Source organism: Acinonyx jubatus, chromosome B4 (genome assembly GCF_027475565.1).
Source record: "Acinonyx jubatus isolate Ajub_Pintada_27869175 chromosome B4, VMU_Ajub_asm_v1.0, whole genome shotgun sequence".
NCBI lineage: Eukaryota > Metazoa > Chordata > Mammalia > Carnivora > Felidae > Acinonyx > Acinonyx jubatus.
Window position 1 is genome coordinate 25,209,082 of NC_069387.1, and position 19,574 is coordinate 25,228,655.

At 37.5% G+C, this 19,574-nt stretch overlaps 1 protein-coding gene across 4 annotated transcripts in view; it reads right to left on the minus strand.

Moving 5' to 3' along the window:
* Nucleotides 1-19,574, minus strand: part of ODAD2 (outer dynein arm docking complex subunit 2) — a 176,457-nt gene that overhangs the window by 144,948 nt on the left and 11,935 nt on the right. For 3 of the 4 annotated variants that reach the window (XM_027073694.2, XM_027073696.2, XM_027073693.2), the window contains 6 exons: nt 19,124-19,316; nt 18,387-18,493; nt 18,066-18,202; nt 15,668-15,784; nt 5,009-5,211; nt 3,578-3,676 (listed from right to left, as the gene is read on the minus strand). In XM_027073694.2, the coding sequence (XP_026929495.2) occupies nt 3,578-3,676; nt 5,009-5,211; nt 15,668-15,784; nt 18,066-18,202; nt 18,387-18,493; nt 19,124-19,316 (856 nt within the window). Of the gene's footprint in view, nt 1-3,577; nt 3,677-5,008; nt 5,212-15,667; nt 15,785-18,065; nt 18,203-18,386; nt 18,540-19,123; nt 19,317-19,574 lie in introns of those variants that run through there. The other variant, XM_053225438.1, reaches the window with a different exon arrangement.

Below are 19,574 nucleotides of genomic sequence, written 5' to 3' on the forward strand. Positions count from 1 at the left end.
CATTTCTATTATCATGGGAAGTTTAATTGGGCAGTGCTGCAAACGCCTCACAGGGAGAGTGTCTCCCTTATGGAAGAAAGTACACTTTTTCCTCACTGCTCTAGAAGCTTCCAACTTAACATCAAGGTCATGGTCACCAGCTAGTTCACTCAAGCTTTCATGACCATATCTAATTCTCATTTTCTGTTTATCTCCATCCTCTCTTCCCTCCAACCCTCATGTGCTCTCTTCTATAAATGTCTTTTCTCACCTGTTTTGAAGCACAGTAGAAAGCACACTACTAGTAATTTCATAGTAGTAGTAACTTTCAAGTTTTATTAATTTTTAAGATTCTATAATTCTTTTAATTTCTCAAAGGTGTTGTGGCGCAGAGAGTTGTTCTCTGGGCCACAGTGGAATGAAATCCTGAACTGAAGCTTCTGTTCCAATTCAACAAGTTGCATGAGCTGAGTTTTAGTTTAATGTATTCTCTCGTCTAACAAATGTCCAGAAACCTAGGTTGGTTACAAAGCAAAATATGGTAGACAAGGCTGACTTAAGAACCAAGGTAAATTTAACTCAAAGGTCCCAGACATAAACATATACTAAATAAACCTATGTTCTCTCGGGAATCTCTAAATGTTTTAGCTTAACAAACTCCTGGAGTTAAGAGCAGGTGATTTACCCAATCACTCTCAAATCATGTCAAAAAAAAAAATCAATACCCCAAAGGAAAGTTGTTCTTTTTTTCCAGTGATGAATCCTTTGACATATAACTTTATATGGCTTTCCCCATTTTATGAGATTCCCTTCCTGTTCTGTCCTGTCCCACAGCAGCTGTACATTCAGGAGGTAAAAAGAAGCAAACCTCAATGTTTCATTGAGCTATGAACTTGACCATAAGAAATACTTCTCTACCACATCATTGTACCCACTTAAGCAAGAAGAGATAGAGAATTCTCATTTTTATCGCTGACTAATGGTTGTTGCTTGGATACACTACCCCTTTACCCTTATCTATTACTCTGGCGTTCTCGGACTCACTAAAATTTGATTTAAAATTGAAATGCTTTAGGGCAAACATCCATTTCAGGAAAGATGAAGTAGATATACCTTTCCTTATTCCTCCCACTAAGTACATAAAAATCCTGGATATCATATGTAAAACAAACCTGAGAGAACTCTGTTTGTAGAATGGAGAAGAATGGAGAAGAAAGACTATCTAGGGACCTGGAGACCTGAGAAGCAACACAGTGAGGAGTTCCTTGGATTTCTTTTTGTCTCACATATCCCAGACAGGGTACTAGAGAAGACAGTGGTGTGGAAATACCAGTGGGCACAGAGGAGAAAAGCACCTAAGGAGGGGGCGCCTGGGTGGCTCAGTTGGTTACGCATCCGACTTCAGCTCAGGTCATGACTTCACAACACGTGGGTTCAAGCCCCGTGTCAGGCTCTGCTGTGACAGCTCAGAGCCTGGAGCCTGCTTCGGATTCTGTGTCTCCCTCTATCTCTGTCCATCCCCTGCTCATTCTCTCTCTCTCTGTCTCTCTCTCTCTCTCTCTCTCAGAAATAAATTTAAAAACAAGCACCTAAGGAAAGCCTGCTCTTTCTCATCAGAGGAACAGAAAAGGAATAGCTTAACACAACAGAAAACTTTTAGGCAACAAATGATTTACTCTTGTCAACACCACAGAAAACACTGTGCCCTATCCCCACTTCTGCTAGCAATGGCCAAACAGAGAACTTTATCAGGCTACAGCAAAGCTCCCTAATCCCCAGGCTGGGTGGTGTTAGAGAAGGCCTAAAAGGGAGTCAGGACTTCCACTGATCCCAAACCCCAATGCCAATGTAATAAAAGGCCCGTGCCTTTCACAGACAAGCTGGTATCCATAGAGGCCTAGGCAGAGCTTGAACTTCCACTACCACTCATAAATAATGAGGATCCCCTCACCTGCACCAACACCCACCACCACCCCCCCCCCCCCCGCCAGGTGTCACGTGAGGGCCCGCCCAGTTGAACCCTGCAATTCCTTTTCTAATCTGAGGAGGCACCACACACCTTATCCCGCCAATGTGGTATCAGAGGCCTGCTAAAACATAAGATTTAAATAAGACCCGGAAGAATTCAGAAGAATTAATCCAACAATTAAGACTCAGAAAATCTCAAAAATTATTACAGTTTAAACATTACCCATTCTCTTACCATGCTTCAAAATGGAATAAATTAAAAAAGACTTTTATGGAATGGGGTGGGGGGGGGGGAGTTAGACTAAAGGGAGAGAAAGAAAACCAAGAAAATAAAAATAAAAAAGAACAAACAGAAAAAAATATACATAATGACAAACTTAAGCCCTAACATAATAATGACATTAAAGGTAAATGATCTAAATATCCCTTAAAAGACAGAGTTTAACTTAATGGACAAAAAAGAAAAAAAAAGGGAACCAACCAAATGCCATCTACAAGGAACTAATTTCAAATATAATGATATGTTATGGTTAGTTTGAAAGAAAAGGAAGAAAAATACACCATGCAAACAATCAAAAGAAAGCAGAAATGGCTATATAATATCAGATTAAGTAGACATCAAAAAAGAAAAACAAAACAAAACAAAACAGAGCAAAACCGACCAGGGACACAGAGGAAATTACATAAAGATGGAGTCACAGTAATCCTAAATATGTATTTCCAAGCAACAGAACTGCAAAATACATAAAGCAAAAACAGAACTAAAAGGAGAAACAGAAAAATTGCAATTATACTTGGAGACTTCAATACTTCTCTCTCATCAATTTATGGAACTAGACTGAAAATAAGCTAGGATATAGAAGAAATCAACAACACCAAATAAACATTATTTATTCCACATTTATGGAACACTCCACCCAACAGCAGCAGGTTACACATTCTTTTAAGCACCCAAAGAACTTATACCAAGATAACGTGACCACACAGAACCTCAACAAATTTAAAAGCATTGAAATTATACAGAGTATGATCACTAACCACAGTGGAATCAAACTAAAACATCAGTAACAGAAACAGAACAGGAGAATCTCCCAAGTGCCTGGAAACAAAATAATGCTCTTGGCTCAAAGAAGAGAGTCTCAAAGGAAATTACAACAAAACAAAACAAACAAACAAACAAAACACAAAAAAACACATTGAACTGAATGAAAATGAAAATACAACATATCAAAAACTTTTGTGCACAGCTCAGAGCTAAAGCAGTGCAGAAAGCACTGCTTTATAGCGTTATAGCCCTATAAACTATATAGCACTAAATCCTTACATTAGTAAAGAGAAGTCTCAGTCAACAATATAAACTTGCATCTAAAGAAACTGGAGAAGGACCTGAGTGGTTCAGGTGGTTAAGTGTCCGACTCTTGGTTTGGGCTCAGGCCATCATCTCATGGTTCATGAGTTCAAGTCCCATGTCGGGTTCTGCACTGACAGTGCGGAGCCTGCTCGGGATCTTCTCTCTCCCTCTCTCTCTCTCTGCTCCTCCTTCGTCAAGCCCCATCTTTCTTTCTCTCTCAAATAAATCAAACAAACAAAGAGGGTGGTGGGAGAATAGCTCATGTTAATAGACACATACCGAACTAACTGCGCTCTTCCGGGTTTAACAGGTGGCCCTGACCTTTCAGGTCTTCTTCTGTGTTTCTCCTCTTGGGGGTCTCTTAGTAGGCTTCTGTACCTAAAAACACATAAACTTTTCAAATTAATTTATGTGGATTAATTGGAAATTAAAAATAGAAATACATGCAAATATTCCATCACTTTTATGCACCCGTGATGTTCTCCTAACACAGAAAACGGCTATGAGTTCCAGCCTCATCTGACACCTGAGACGTCCCTTCTGTCTCTCAGGCACAGCCATGTACTTTATGTAGTGGAGGAGCATGTGGTCCACTATGTCTTTCGTGAGGAACAGGTGCTAGGAACAGGCTGCCATCACTGTGGTGGCCCAGCCCTCTGTGCCTTCTACTAGCAGTGCCTACTGCCCTGGCTGAAAGCTGCCTCTTTTCTGATCTTCCACACCCAGCACTACAGCAGGGCCCGTATCGGTTTTCCAGGTATTCCCACGTTGAGCACAGTCCTTGGCACATAGTGAGTTTGCACTAAATTGTTGTTAGGTAATTTCCTGATTGAAAAACATAAGCACGTGGGCAACGCAGTTTTTTAAAAATTCACCTTCCAGGTAACAGAGCAGCCCATGTATTTGTCATTTTCAGACTCAAATAGTCACAAAGACCAAACACCTCAAAATTGAGAATTAGAGGAGCAAGAGTGTCTCCTCTTTCCACAGGACTCCTTCCCTCTGCTCTCTGGGTTTGTAGGCAAAATGCAATCACCCCGTGGTCCTCAGAATCCCTGCCCAATAAGGTGACATGAAACTTGTAAGCCTATTTGCTAATTTAAAAAGTGCTCTAGGCACTTCTGACTGCTCTGATATTTACATAAGGCTGGTCCTTAATCTGTGCTCTGGCACCTATTTATAGATGGCCCAAAATGGAACTAGTTTTGTATATTTCAGACATTCAACAAACCAGTGTCTACGTTACTTAGGCTTGTTAATATTTACTAGCCTTTCTATAGTATTTACTTAAAGTTCTGTTAATGACAAGACATTATCTCTATCAAGATTTCCCTGATTAACTCCACATAATTTTAGTCATCCTAAATGCTCCTAGCACTTACTTAATCAGGTCCCTACAGCTATGTTTACATTGCTCCTGAGATGTCTCCATGTGTTTTCTCATCTTTTTCATGCGCTATTTTCCCTGACTTACTGAGTGAATTGTGTTCTTCCCTTCCCTTCCCTTCCGGTGCCCACATATAAACCCTATTCACATCAAATCCTTCTACTTGGTATATGAAGAGGAGTAGGGAGGGATCCACTTGCATTACGGAGGGAATGTAAATATCTACTCTAGTACTTTCCTGCTATGACATAAACTTATGTGAAAAACTAGGCAAATGTTACTGAGGATGTATCAGAAAACCCATCACGCAAATTTCCACATACTCTTTGAAACGAACGGTAGCCTTCCACCTTAAACTTGGCTCTAATCTCTTGGTCATTTGACTCTTCCCAAAATTAATTTGGTTCTTCTCCAGTGTTCTCTTGCCTGAACCAGTAATAGCTTTCTGAACGGGGGCTGCTTCTTCCTTCTCAGGTGGCTCATTAGTTGGTTCTTTCTTTTCCTTTTTGTCGCTGAATCTCTTCTCCTTTATTTAAAAAAATAATAATTTTTATAATGATATCATTTCTGAATTATCTAGTGCTATCTGAAAATTAACACTGGTGGTAACTTCACTAAAGGAAGTCTCTGATGCATCTAACTTGTGTTGCTTAGTGGCACACATTGGATGAGGGCCACTTCAGGACTGAGGTCTCTAACAGAGCTAGGCTGATAGTAATGGATGTTCCTAAACTCACCCCCTGCTGTAGCACACACAGATCCAATAGCTGCATTTGACCTACTCACTCCTCGCCACTGTCAGAAAAATGTAAACTCAAATGCTATAGTGACTGGGACACATCATGCACAAATTCCATGAAGTTGAAGATAGAACAACAGAAATTACCCAATCTGAATAACAAAGAGAAAATTGATTGGAAACAAAAATGAATAGAGCTTCAAGATCTGTGAGACCAAAACAAAAATTCCAAAATTCATGTCCTCAGAATAACAGAAAAAGAGGAGGAAGAGGGTCAGACTAAAAATGTATTCTAACATGATTTGAATTTTCCCTAAGTTAGAAAAAGACATAAATCTAAGATTCAAAAAGTTGAAAAAATGCTAAACAAACTCAAGAAAAACTCAAAGAAATCCATGCCAAGACACATAATAATCAAACTTCACAAACTAAAGACAAGGAAATTCTTAACAGCAGTTGAGAGAGAAACAATATTTTACTTATAAGAGAAAAACAATTAAAATAATAACAGATTTCTCAAAAGCAACCAGGGAAGACAGAAGGAATTCAAACAACATTTTTTTAAGCACCGAAAGTAAAGAATTGTCAGCCTGATACTATATCCAGGGTAAATATTCTTTAGAAATGAAGGGGATGTCAAGAAGTTCTTGGGTGAAAGAAACACGAAAAAATTTGTGGATGAAGGAAAAACGAAGAGAATCTGTCATCAACAAATTTACCTTAAAAGGGTAATAAGTTTTTAAACAGAAAGACTGTGATAAAAGAAGAAAACATTGCAGTATCAGAAAAGAACAATGGAAAGAATAAAAGTGTGGGTAAATACAAAAGACGTTCATTCAGCTCTTGATTTTTCTAAATGAAGTTTGATGGTTGAAACAAAGATATAACATTGTCTCATATAGTTATCAATGTATGCAGAAGAAATAAAGACATTTATAAATTAGAGAGGGTAAAGGGACTTAAAAGAAAATATGGTTTATTTTTTTTACTAAAATTGTATTTATTTTTTCAGTCACATCAGTGTAATAGTATTACAGCTTTTATAAGAAGTTTATGTTGAAAGAGAAATGACATATTCTCATAGAGTAAATTTGTAAAGGAAGAATATGTCGACAGCTTTTCTTTTTGTGATATACCAGGAGTTGCAAAGGATTGAGGCATATACAATTATTGTTTGAAGGAGACATGGTTTCTATGTTTCACTCAAACTGCTATGATGTCAAACAATAGATAATTATTAATTATGTATGTATAATATTGTACAATACCCAGAGTAACTCCACACACACACAAAATCTATGCAAAGAGATACACTAAAAACACTGCGGATAAATCAAAATAGAATTCTAAAAAATGTTCAAGTAATCCATAGAAACTGGAAAAAGAAAACAAATGAAAAATAGAACAGAAAACAAAAGTAAACTGGCAAGTGTAAGCCATAACATATCAATATTAAATGTAAATGATCTAAACACATCAGTAGATACACCAATAGAAAGTTTCACAAATTTCTTTTTTTTTTTTAAACTTTTTTTTTTTCAACGTTTATTTATTTTTCGGACAGAGAGAGACAGAGCATGAACGGGGGAGGGGCAGAAAGAGAGGGAGACACAGAATCGGAAACAGGCTCCAGGCTCTGAGCCATCAGCCCAGAGCCTGACGCGGGGCTCGAACTCCCGGACCGCGAGATCGTGACCTGGCTGAAGTCGGACGCTTAACTGACTGCACCACCCAGGCGCCCCACAAATTTCTTTTTAAAATGACTCAATTATGGGGCGCCTGGGTGGCTCAGTCGGTTAAGCATCCGACTTCAGCTCAGGTCATGATCTCGCGGTCCGTGAGTTCGAGCCCCGCGTCGGGCTCTGTGCTGACAGCTCAGAGCCTGGAGCCTGTTTCAGATTCTGTGTCTCCCTCTCTCTTTGCTCTTCCCCTGTTCATGCTCTGTCTCTCTCTGTCTCAAAAATAAATAAACGTGAAAAAAAAATTTTTTTTAAAATGACTCAATTATATGCTATTTAAAAGAAACATCAGGTGGTTCAGTCGGTTAAGTGTCTGACTCTTGGTTTTGGCTCGGGTCATCATCTCCTGGTTTGTGAGTTTGAGCTCCACATGGGACTCTATGCTGACCGTGTGGGGCCTGCTTGGGATTCTCTCTCTCTCCCTCTCTCTGTCCCTCCTGTGCTCTCTTTCTCTCTCAAAATAAATAAATAAAAACTTAAAAAAAAACTCACTTCAAATATAATAATATAAATATAAGTAGCTTGAAAGTAAAAGGAGGGGAAAGATAGAACATGCAAATATTAGTCAAAAGAAAGCAGGAGTGGTATAAAATTATCAGATTAAGTAGACTTCAGAAAAAGAAAAACAACCAAGGAGAGAGAGGGAGAAAACAGCAATCTTAAATGCACATACAGAGTTGCAAATAAAAAAAACAGAACTAAAAGAAAAATTAGACAAATCCCCAGTTATAGTTGAAACACTTCAAAACCTCTCTCTTGACAACTGATAGAATATCAACAAGAATATGGAAGAACTTACCACCAAAACCACATGATATAATCCACAAAGTAAAAAGAAAAGAAGAAATAATAAATACCAAAGTAGAAAAAAAATAGAGAAAAATCAATGAAACTAAAAGCTAAGTCTCTGAGGAAACTGAAAATCAATACACCTCTATCCAGACAGATCAAGAAAAAATAAAACACCAATGACCAGTATCAGGAATGAGAGAGATAACAATAGCTACGTATTCTACAGACATTAAAAGATTAATAAAAGAATAACTTTAAAAAAAATTTTAATGCTTATTTATTTTTGAGACAGAGAGAGACAGAGCGCAAGTGGGGAAGGGACAGAGAGAGAGGGGGAGACACAGAATCTGAAACAGGCTCCAGGCTCCAAGCTGTCAGCACAGAGCCTGACGTGGGGCTCGAACCCACGAACCGTGAGATCATGACCTGAGCCGAAGTCAGACACTTAACCGACTGAGCCACCCAGGTGCCCCAATAAAAGAATAACTTTGAACAAGTTTATGCCAATAAATTTGACAACTTAGATAAAATGGAAAAATTCCTATAAAGACAATCTACCGGGGCATGTGGCTGGCTGTTGGTAGAGCATGTGGCTCTTGATCTTGGGGCTGTGAGTTCAAGCCCTGCACTAGGGGTAGAGATTACTCAAAATAAAAATAAAATGGTTAAAACAGCAAAGGTTATATATGCTTTACACCAGTGGAAAATTTTTTTTAATAAAATAAAGACAATCTACCAAAGCTCCCTCAAAAAGAAATAGATAACCTGCATGGCCCTATGACTATTAAAGATGTTGAATCTCTTTTTAAAAAACTTACTTTACATAGAACACTCCAGACCCTGATGGCTTCGGTACCAAATATTTAAGAAATAATAACAATTCTACACAAACTCTTACAGAAATTGCAGAGGAGATAAAACTTCCCAACTCATTCTATAAGGCCAATATCACTTTGATAACCAAAACCAAAGGTATTAAAGAAAATGACACAGCAACAACCTTATAAATATAGATGTGAAACTAAAAATCTTAGCAAGTTAGATGCAATCATATATAAATAGAGATACTACATCCTGAACAAATGAGATCCAATCATATATAGAGATACTACATCCTGAACAACCTACATTCCAGAAATGTAAGGTTAGTTTATTTTTTGAAAACTCATATCGATGTAATTTACTACATTAACAAACTAAAAAAAGAAAAAAACCCATGATTATCTCAAAAGGTAATCATTTGATAAAATCCAACATCTATTTCTAATAAAAGTTCTTAAGGGAACTTCTTCAACCTTATAAATTTAATATGTGAAAAAGCTACAGCTAACATTATATGTAGTAGCAACTGAAAGCTTTCCCTTTACCACTAGAAACAAAAGACCTTTTCTATATAATTCTATATTGGAGGCTCCAGCTAGGGCATTAAGGAAAGAAAAAAAGGCACTGATATTGGAAAGGAAGAGGCAGAATGATCTTTATATACAGATCATATGATCCTCTATAGAAACTCCCCGGGATCTACAAACCAGACACTAGAACTAATAAGTGTTTCAGAATATAAAATCAATATATAAAAACCAAGTGTATTTTGAGTGGCAACATATAATCACAAATTGAAAATTTGAAACTACCATTAACCATATAGCCCTTGTGAAATAAAAACTCAATGAGTAAGTGTGAAGATCTAACTGGCTTTATTAACGGATTCATGAATGCAGCAACATCCCATCTGGTAATTAGAGAGATGCTCCACTGAAGTAAACAAAAGAAAAGTTTTTAAAGGCTGAAAGAACATTTTAAAAAAGGGACTTGACTATCAAGGAATATATTGTTTAGGCAAGGTTGCCCTCTTAAGAGGAGAAGAAGGGGTAAATCAGTAAATTTCCTGGTATTGACCAGGAAATTCCAGTTGACTGGTTGCAGGGTACATTCCTGGTTGGTTGAAATTGTAGTTATTTAGGTATAAATACTATAATAATAATAATAACACATATTTTAGGATATATAATAATATATCTGTTAGGTGGTTGACTTGGCCTAAGTGATGCCACTTCGGGCTTGTGTTTTTCTTGTGTAACACCCCCAAAATATGAAATGCTTACAGGTAGGTTTCACAAGAGATGTGTAAGGACTATGCACTGAAAGTTACAAAATATTGCCGAGAAAAATTAAAGAAGATCTAACTAAATGGAGAGACATACTATATTCATGGACTGGAAACTTCAATATTGTTAAGACATCAGCTCTTTCGAAAGTGATCTACAGATTTATCACAATCTCAACCATAATTCTTTCAGTGTTTTTATGAAGAATTCAACAAGCTGATCCTAACATTCCAATGGACTTGCAAAAGATGTAAAATAGCCACACAAGTTTGAAAAAGAGCAACATTGGAAGATTTACACTACCTGACTTCAAGACTTACTATAAAGCTACAGTGATCAACACAGTTTAGTACTTGTATAAAAACAGACAAACAGATCAGTGGAACAAAAATACGCTCACACAAATGGACAACTGAATTTTGATAAAGATATAAAGGTAATTCAATGGAGAAAGGATGTTTTTTTTTTTTCAACAAATGGTGCTGAAACAACTAGATATTTACATTCAAAAGAAAAAAAAGGACTTTGATCCGCACCTCATATCATGTACAAGAAGTAAATTACAAAGGCCTGAATGTAAAACCTAACATTTGAATACTTCTAGAAAGGAAACATTGGAAAAAATTTTTGTGACACTGGGTTTGGCAAAGCTTTATCAGATACAACACTATGGAGAAAAAATTAACAAGTTAAACTTCATAAAAATTGAGGACATTTGCTCTTTAGAAGCAATGGTTGGAGAATGAAATAAGCCATGGACCCGGAGGAAATATTTACAAGTCATATATCTGATAGAATATGCAAGCCAAGAATATATATAAAGATCTCTCACAACTGAGTAAGAAATCAAACAACCCAATAAAAAACTGGGCAAAAAAATCTGAATAGACACTTCATCACATATGATAGATAGATGAATGGCAAATAAGCATATGAAAGAATGCATTCAAGAAACGGAAATGAAAACTCAGGGAGATACCAGTACACGCACCTATTAGAATGTCTAAAATCAGAGGTTTGACCATACCTTTTTTTTTTTTTTTTTTGAGAAAAAGAGAGAGAGAGAGAGAGAGACAGAGGACACATGTGAACCAGGGTGGGGCAGAAGGAGAGAGAGAATCTCTCTTTTTTTAGAGAGCCTGACACAGGGCTCCCTCTCATGACCCTGAGAGCAACCTGAGCTGAAATCAAGACTTGGACATTTAACCAAGTGAGCCATCCAGGTGCCCGTGACCAATTATTGACGAATAAGCAGAAGAGCTGGAAGTCTCCATACACTCACTGCTGGTGTGTATGTAAAATATTACCAACACTTTGGAACGCAGTTTACAAATTGTTTAAAAAGTTAAACACACAACTACCGTTTGATCTTGCTGTTTTATTCCCACATTTTCCAAGAGAAATGAAAGCATATGATCTGTACAGATAAGCGCCTGAAAACGAAATGTTAAAAATATGAGAGTTTAAATTGTAAAGACATGCACAACGTCTTGAAGATAAAGCAAAAGTATATTTACAGAAAGTGGGTGACTGAAAATAAAATCAGAGGATCTTAGAGTCCCAACAAACAACTAGTAAGTTTCAAAAAGAGAGCAAAGAGAAAGAGAGGAAGGAATGATTAAAGATGTGATATGAAAAAAGTATTTTTCTAGTTCTGAAGGACATATGTCACCATTAATGAAAAACAAACAACACCAGCACCAACCATATCATCATGAAAATTATAGAACATCAGGAATAAGAAAAGATCCTAAAGGCTTTGATAGATGGGAAAGGCCAAAACAGGCCACATAGGAAAAATTGCCTTAAAAATTCTAAGTAAAAATTATTTTTGAACTATCATTACAGAAACAATAACGGACAGAAAAATAAAGATATTTTCACACACTAACCCTCAATTTTTTCCCTCTAATGTGCCTGTTTTGCTTAGGAAGCTCCACCAAAATGATGGGGTACACCAACAAAAGGAAAACTAAATGGAAGGGAACTTCTTCAACACAATAAAGGCCATCTATGAAAAGCTCACAGCTAACATCACATTCAATGGCAAAGCCTAAAAGCCTAAAAGCCTTTCCCCTAATACCGGGAATAAGGCAAGGAGGTACCTTTCACTGCTTCTATTCGACACAGTCCTAAAAGGTCTAGCTATAGTAATGAGGCAAGAAAAAGAAATTACATCCAAATTGAAAAGGAAGAAGTAAAACTCTCTCTGCAGATGACATGATCATATATGTACAAAGACCAAAAGATTTTTTTTTTAAACTGAATTAATGGGGGCGCCTGGGTGGCTCAGTTGGTTGAGCGACCGATTTCAGCTCAGGTCATGATCTTGCAGTTTGTGAGTTCGAGCCCCACGTAGGGCCCTGTGCTGACAGCTCGGAGCCTGGAGTCTCCCCCTCTCTCTGCCCCTCCCCTGTTTATGCTCTCTCTCTCTCTCAATAATAAATAAACGTTAAAAAAAATTTTAAAAAAACAGAATTAATAAATGAATTCAGTAGAGTTGTAGGATTTGATTTTGAAATTCATATTCAAAAGTCAGAACTGATTTCAACCCTTAAAAATCAGTTCTAGTGGGGTATCTGGATGGCTCAGTCAGTTAAGCATCCAACTCTCGATTTTGGCTCAGGTTATGATCTCACAGTTGTGAGATCAACCCTGCATCATGCTCCACGCTGGGCATGCAGCCTGCCTAAGATTTTCTCTCTCCCTCTGCCCCTCTCCACCCTGTGCACACGCCTGCACATTCTATGAAAAAAATCAGTTCTATTTCTCTATAGTAGCAGGGAACAATCAAAAAGGAAATTAAGGAAACAATATCATTTATAATAGTATCAGGAAAGAATAAAATGCTCACAAATAAATTTAACAAAGAAGACAAAGACTTGACCTTGAAAAACATAAAACACCACTGAAAAAAAATTAAAGGAGATAAAAACAAATGGAAAAACACCCCGTGTCCACTGATTGGAAGAATTAATATTAAGATGACAATGCTATACAGAGCAATCTATAAATTCAATACAATCCCTTCGAAATCCCAATGCTATTTTTTTTTTGCAGAAATGGTAAAACCAAACCTAAAATTCAGATAAAAAGTCAAGGGAGCCCAAACAGCTAAAATAGTCTTGAAAAGCAAGAACAAAGTTTGAGGACTCATTACTTCTCAATTTCAAAACTACTACAAAGATATAGTAATCAAAAGAGTGTAGGACTTGTATAAGGATAAACAAGATAGAATAGAATTGAGAATCCAAAAATAAACGCCTACATCTATGGTAAATTGATCTTCAAAAGGATACCAAGCCCATTCAGTGGGGGAAAGAACAATCTCTTCCTCAGATAATGCTAGGAATCCACACGCAAAAGAATAAAATTACATCCTTATCTTACTTACACCATATATAAAACTTTATTCAAAATGAATGAAAGACCTAAATTTAAAAGCTAAAACCATGGGGCGCCTGGGTGGCTCAGTTGGTTAAGCGTCCGACTTCGGCTCAGGTCATGATCTCCCAGTATGTGGGTTCGAGCCCCACGTCGGGCTCTGTGCTGACAGCTCAGAGCCTGGAGCCTGTTTCAGATTCCGTGTCTCCCTCTCTCTCTCTGACCCTCTCCCCCCCCATTCAAGCTCTGTCTCTCGCTGTCTCAAAAATAAATAATTGTTAAAAAAATTTTTTTTAAAATAATAAATAAATAAATAAATAAATAAATAAATAAATAAAAGCTAAAACCATGAAATTCCTAGAAGGAAAGAGGGGCATATCTATCTTCATGACCTTGAATGTAGCAATGGTTTCCTAAGTACGATACCAAAAATACAGGCAACAAAAATGTATTCGTTGGACTTGATCAAAATTAAAAATGTTTGTGTATCAAAGGATACTGTCAAGATGAATGAAAAGACAGTCCACAGAATGGGGGAAAATATTTGCAAATATTAGATCTGATAAGGGGTTAATATCCACAATATATAATGAATTCCTACAACTCACCAACAAAACATTTTTTTAATGGACAAAGGAACTGAATAGACATTTCTTAAAAAAAAAATACACAAATGGCCAATAATCACATGAAAATATGCTCAACATCACTCATCACTAGGGAAATGCAAATCAAAATCACAATGAAATACCACACTTCATAATTAGGTTGTCTACAATAAATGCACATACAAACCCACACACAGAAAATAGTAAGTATTGGTGAGGATGTGGAGAAACCAGAATCCTTGTACAATGCAGGTAAAAACATAAAATGGTTCAGTCTAGGTGGAAACAGTTTGGCAGTTCCTCTAAAAGTTAAGACATAGAATTACCATATGACCCAGAAATCTCACTCCTAGGTATATACTCTCCAAAACTGAAATAGGGACTCAGATACTTGCACACCAGTATTTACAGCATTGTTCACAATAGTCAAAAAAGTGGAAACAACCCAAGTGTCCATCAACAGATGAATGAATGAATAAATTGTGGCATAATATACAAATGGAGTATTATTCGGTCATAGAAAGGAATGAAGTTCTGGCAAAGGCTACAGCATGGATGGACCTTGAAAACATTATGCTGAATGAAATAAGCCAAATACCAAAGGACAAATATTGTGTGATTCCATTTATCTGAAATATCTAGAAAAGGCAAATGTCTAGGGACAGAAAGTAGAGAGGTTACTAGGAGCTGGGGGAGGCAAAAGGGGAAGTTACTACATAAAGGGAACAGAGTTTTAGTCTGAGATGATGAAAAAGATTTGGAAGTAGACAGTGGTAATGGTTGCACATTAGGAATGTAATTAACACCACTCAGTGATACCACTCAAGTGGTGAAAATGGCAAATTTTATGCTTTGTATAGTTATTTTACAACAATAACAACAAAGGAAAAACTGGAGTCCAGGAAAACAGGTGCTCAAACACCAGGCAATAAAAAGCCTTCGCAGGATGATGACAAAGAGAAGTTTCGGGACAAGAGTAGCAGCAGTGCAGTAAGAAAACAGTCCTCCGGAAGTGGCAGGGTCAGAAGGGAAACAATGGGCCCAATAAGTTATCTCTTGTGGGATTTGTGGAATTGACATCTTGGGAATCAGCCTGGAGTTTAAGTGTGTTTCATTAGTATTTCTTGCATATTGTTTCTTGCCTACATCAGCTTCAATCAAGATTTTACTTCATGAAATAACTCTATTAACTGATTTCTTTGTGCAACACTATTTCAAAAACCACGAAAGACACAAAGGAAGCACAGGTCTTATGCATATGCAGGTGACACTTATTAAGGCAATGCAATTCGGTAGTAATCATGGGATGTTGAGAAAGGATAAAAATAATCAAAACATCTGGGCTTCGTTAACAGGGCTGACTCCTTTGTTCTTAGTGTTATTAATTCAAAAGGGAAGATGAAGAGTGCTATTTAGAAAGCAATCTGAAATATTTTACACCTATTACCTGAATCAGAAACTTTCTCAAAGTACTACACTTATTTCGTATTTTATGTTATACTGTGAAAAACACTGAAAATAGAAGCAAAGTCCAAATATAGGCAGAATCACTCTCATTAGAAAGTTGAGTCAAGTAACACTATGCTATGAAATTTTAAGTCTATAAACTTACCTGTTTAGACATATTTTCTGAAAATTTTGCTGATTTTTCTTTTAAAAATGTGACAAGGTCTTTATAAATTTCACCTTTTCTCTCATAATTAATTTCCCCCTCATTGTCTGTTTTGCCCTTTGGGAGAAAAAGTTTGATGCTGTTATTAATGTAATAGCAACTGAGCCTGATCAATACATCACAACCCAAGCCCACATATCGTTTTCCTCTCTAAAGGACCCATGTGGTAGTCTTTATACATAAGAAATATAGGCAAAATCTTTCTCTTAAAGTTATCCATCCATTCATTCATTCATTCATTCATTCAGCATGCTTTTACTGACTACCTCCTATATGCATGTAGGGCACTCTGCTGATCAGCAAAGAATCAAAGTTTCTTTCCCTCTGTACCTCTCAAATGTAAAAAAGCAGTACGACTTCAAGAGCTTCTGGCGAAGTCATAAAAGGCCCCAAGATTAGAATGTCAGCACAGAAAAGCTTGTTTCTATTTGTCACACCCTTGCTCTTGTTCTGTGTGACACGGTTGCTATAGGCTTATATTTTCTAGAATTCTAATCTCTATGTATCAGTCCATCCCTCCACTCTTTGTCTCTGTACCTCTTTCTTTTTGTCTTTCCTTTGATCATTTCCCTTTTTTGCCTACCCTAATAGAAAAGATTTGGTTCTCCCTTAACCAAATGTATACATAAAAAACTGTAGCGTGTTATATATCCATAAACATCATGCATATACATATAACTCTAGTGTGTTATGCATTTTTCTGTAATTACTGAATAGTTTCATGTTCCTTATCTTTCATTTTTTTAATAGACAGGAATACTTAGATTTCCATATCAAATAAAGTTGTATGTAGGTCAACAGCCTTTGCTAGAAACCAAGTCTCCTTGCCCCACTCTAGAAAGTCAAAGAAAATCATTCCTTTTGTTACCTTATTGTCTAATTGGAAATTTCACTTAAAGTATCAAGACGAACCAAAAGTACAATCATGTTTAGGCTGTCTCCCTCCTCTGTGCAGACATAAGCTAAGCATCATGCTGAGAAAAAAAGCACGAACAAGGCACATCAGGACAGATGCCTGCCGGTAATCAAGAAAGCGGCACCGAAACGTTGACACCAATCCAAACCAAGAAGTAGCAAATCTCCAAACAGTCTCCTCTGACGGCTGGGTCCCCGTTACAGATTTGGGTTCTCCCTGCAGACTTTGCCTGTGAGGCCCCAAATTACACCGCAAAGGAGAAAGTTGACCTCAGTGAACAGGTAGAAGACTAAACGTTTTTTAATCTAGAGGCTTTGGAAGGCCATCTCTCTGCTTAGTGATGCTCAGGGCTTTGGGATCTGCAACACTGTGTTTTTCCTTTGCCAGCTTAGGTCAGCGTCAGTCAGCAGGAAGTGAAAGGAACACTGACAAGCTGGAGGGAGGAAGGGACATACTCCCTCTTCCTCGTCTGCTGTCCCTGTTAGAGTTACCCCAGCAACGGCCCTTCACCCCTGGCAGCAGCAGTCGCTCCCAGTAGGAACAATTAGTTCTAGTTCCCAGGGTTTTCCCCTGTACTCTCGGAACCAGGCTCATTACGACCCCTCAGAAATACCATTATAAACCGACCAGGGTTCCATCTCCAAAGGTCTGGGTCTCAGCTCTGCCAGTTCTGCAAACATCCTCTGCTGAGTTCCCAAGGTACCAACACTAACTGGGCAATGCACTCCTCAGAGGTCTGGATGCCAGTTTCAGGGAGACCACCTGAGCTCAGAGGGGGCCAGCTTCTCCTGGAACTGACCAGTCCTCAGAGTTGCGGGTTCCAGTTCTGTGCCGTCCCCCTTCTGAACTAACACACCATTGCCAATGTAAGCGGGGTCCACTCTTCACAGGTCTAAATCTCAGCTCTGGAAGGTCCATCTTCTGAGATCCTAAGCCACCAGCCCAGCCCAGCAGTTGGCCCCTCACCAGACATGTAGGTCCCAGCTTCATGGGGTACTTCCTCCAAGTTCCCACATTTTAGCGCCTCCCTTCCCTTTGTCCTCTCAACTCTTAGGGTAAAAGCTGTAGTTATTGCTTCTGTGTTACTTCCTTGCTCCTCTTCTGCCTCATCTTTTCCCTAATACTTGTATAATTAATCAGGGAACTGATTAAGGAGGTTTTTGTTGTATAAAGTGGCACGGGCCCCTTTGGAGATCATTTCGTAGGAGATTGACTTAATGATCTGCAATGGGGAACAGTGGGGCTAATTCTGAGGCAGTTCTGGATTTGCCTGGCAAACTCAGAGCAGGGGGATCTGCTTCAATCCCACAGAGCAGTATCGTATTTTCTGTGGTCATCAGGATTCAATCCTGGACACATGCCTGCGTTTACAGAGACTGAGCTAAGCACCAAAACCAACAGAGTTCTTAAAAAATTACTTACACCATTTAAAAATACTCCTTCTGCACTACAAGTAATGCACAGAGTTTCAACATCGTGTGGTTTCACCAGCACATAACAAATTTCTCCATGAATTTGTCTCCAAGGTGGGGCTCTACATCCATTTGAAAATTCATAATCTGAAACCAATTAATAAGTTTCAGTCAATTAAAAGGAGCTCCTAAAAATATGTTGGCTTTAAAAAAATAAATGTGATTAAAGTTTTAAGTTTTCATCTTTTCAAATATTCAATCCTAAGGTCACGATTGAAGCATTTGGAAATAATTATATTTAACACAAAATGAAACTGAGAATAATATAAACCTGAGGTATAGCTGATAGATTCCAAGACAGTTTGTTCTCCTTTTCCTGAGAAATTTTTCAGCATTTCTATATCGTTCTTAACACTTGTGGGATTTAAACTTATTTCTCTGAAATAAATGGTAAGAAATTCATTTTGACACTTTAAAAGAGAACCTGCAGAAAGCACATGAAAACATTCCATTTTAGCGGGGGGGGGGGGATATTGTTTTTTATAGTTAAATTGTGGTTAAATTACATAACAACAAAAATACTGCAGTTAATTTTAGCCATGTTGTAATCTGACAACACTGTCAAAACATCAGAGAATCAGTGACTCACGTTTAATGCAGCATTAAATGTACTCATTTAAATATTCACTTCGTTTCTTAGTGATAACACTATAATACCAGGAAAAAAACTAGAAAAATGAACAAGTTTTTAATCTTACAAACTCTACATGATATTTGCATTATCATTCAATAATTTACCTAACAGCCTGAAGAGACTGAAAATAATAAGGTCGCTTCATGTCCTCAGAATTAGGCGAAACCCCACGGAAGACTTTAGCAATGCTGACTGCAAACTTTTAATTTTTAGTTTTAGAAATATTCATGCGATAAACTACAATCTTAATCCAATAAAATTTCACACAAAATCAATGGCAATAACGTCTATATTTTTTGTGTGTTTATGAAAAACCTCCGAAAGCACTTTTTGTAACTAATTTTTAGAGGTTTCTTTTTTTTTAAAAGACTCACAGTGAAATATGTTTTAGAGAATGGTTCAGGAGGTGCAGATCCAGTTGGCTGAGCAGCCTGGCGATCTTCATCTTAATCTCATTTTCAGAATCTTCACCTTTGGTAACTTTATCAAGAATGTTTACCGTGGATGTGTCTTCTTTCATTGTATTATAATCTAAACCCAGGATTTTTGCTACAGGATCTCTGTTAGCTGACCAAAAAATAAACAAAAATGATCCTCTTGTCTTGTTACAAGAAACATAGACTAACAAATCCTTTGAAGCCCACCCAAATGTGTTTCTTTCATTAAGCTTTCTCTGATGGACTCCATTTGAATTGATCTCTACTTCTCAGATTCTACTATAGTAGGAACTCTCTTGCACTCATTGGGATGTCCTGCCTTGCATTGTAACATCATTAGTTACGTCACCTCTCTAATAAGACAAAGACCAAGACCTTCTTTTCTTTT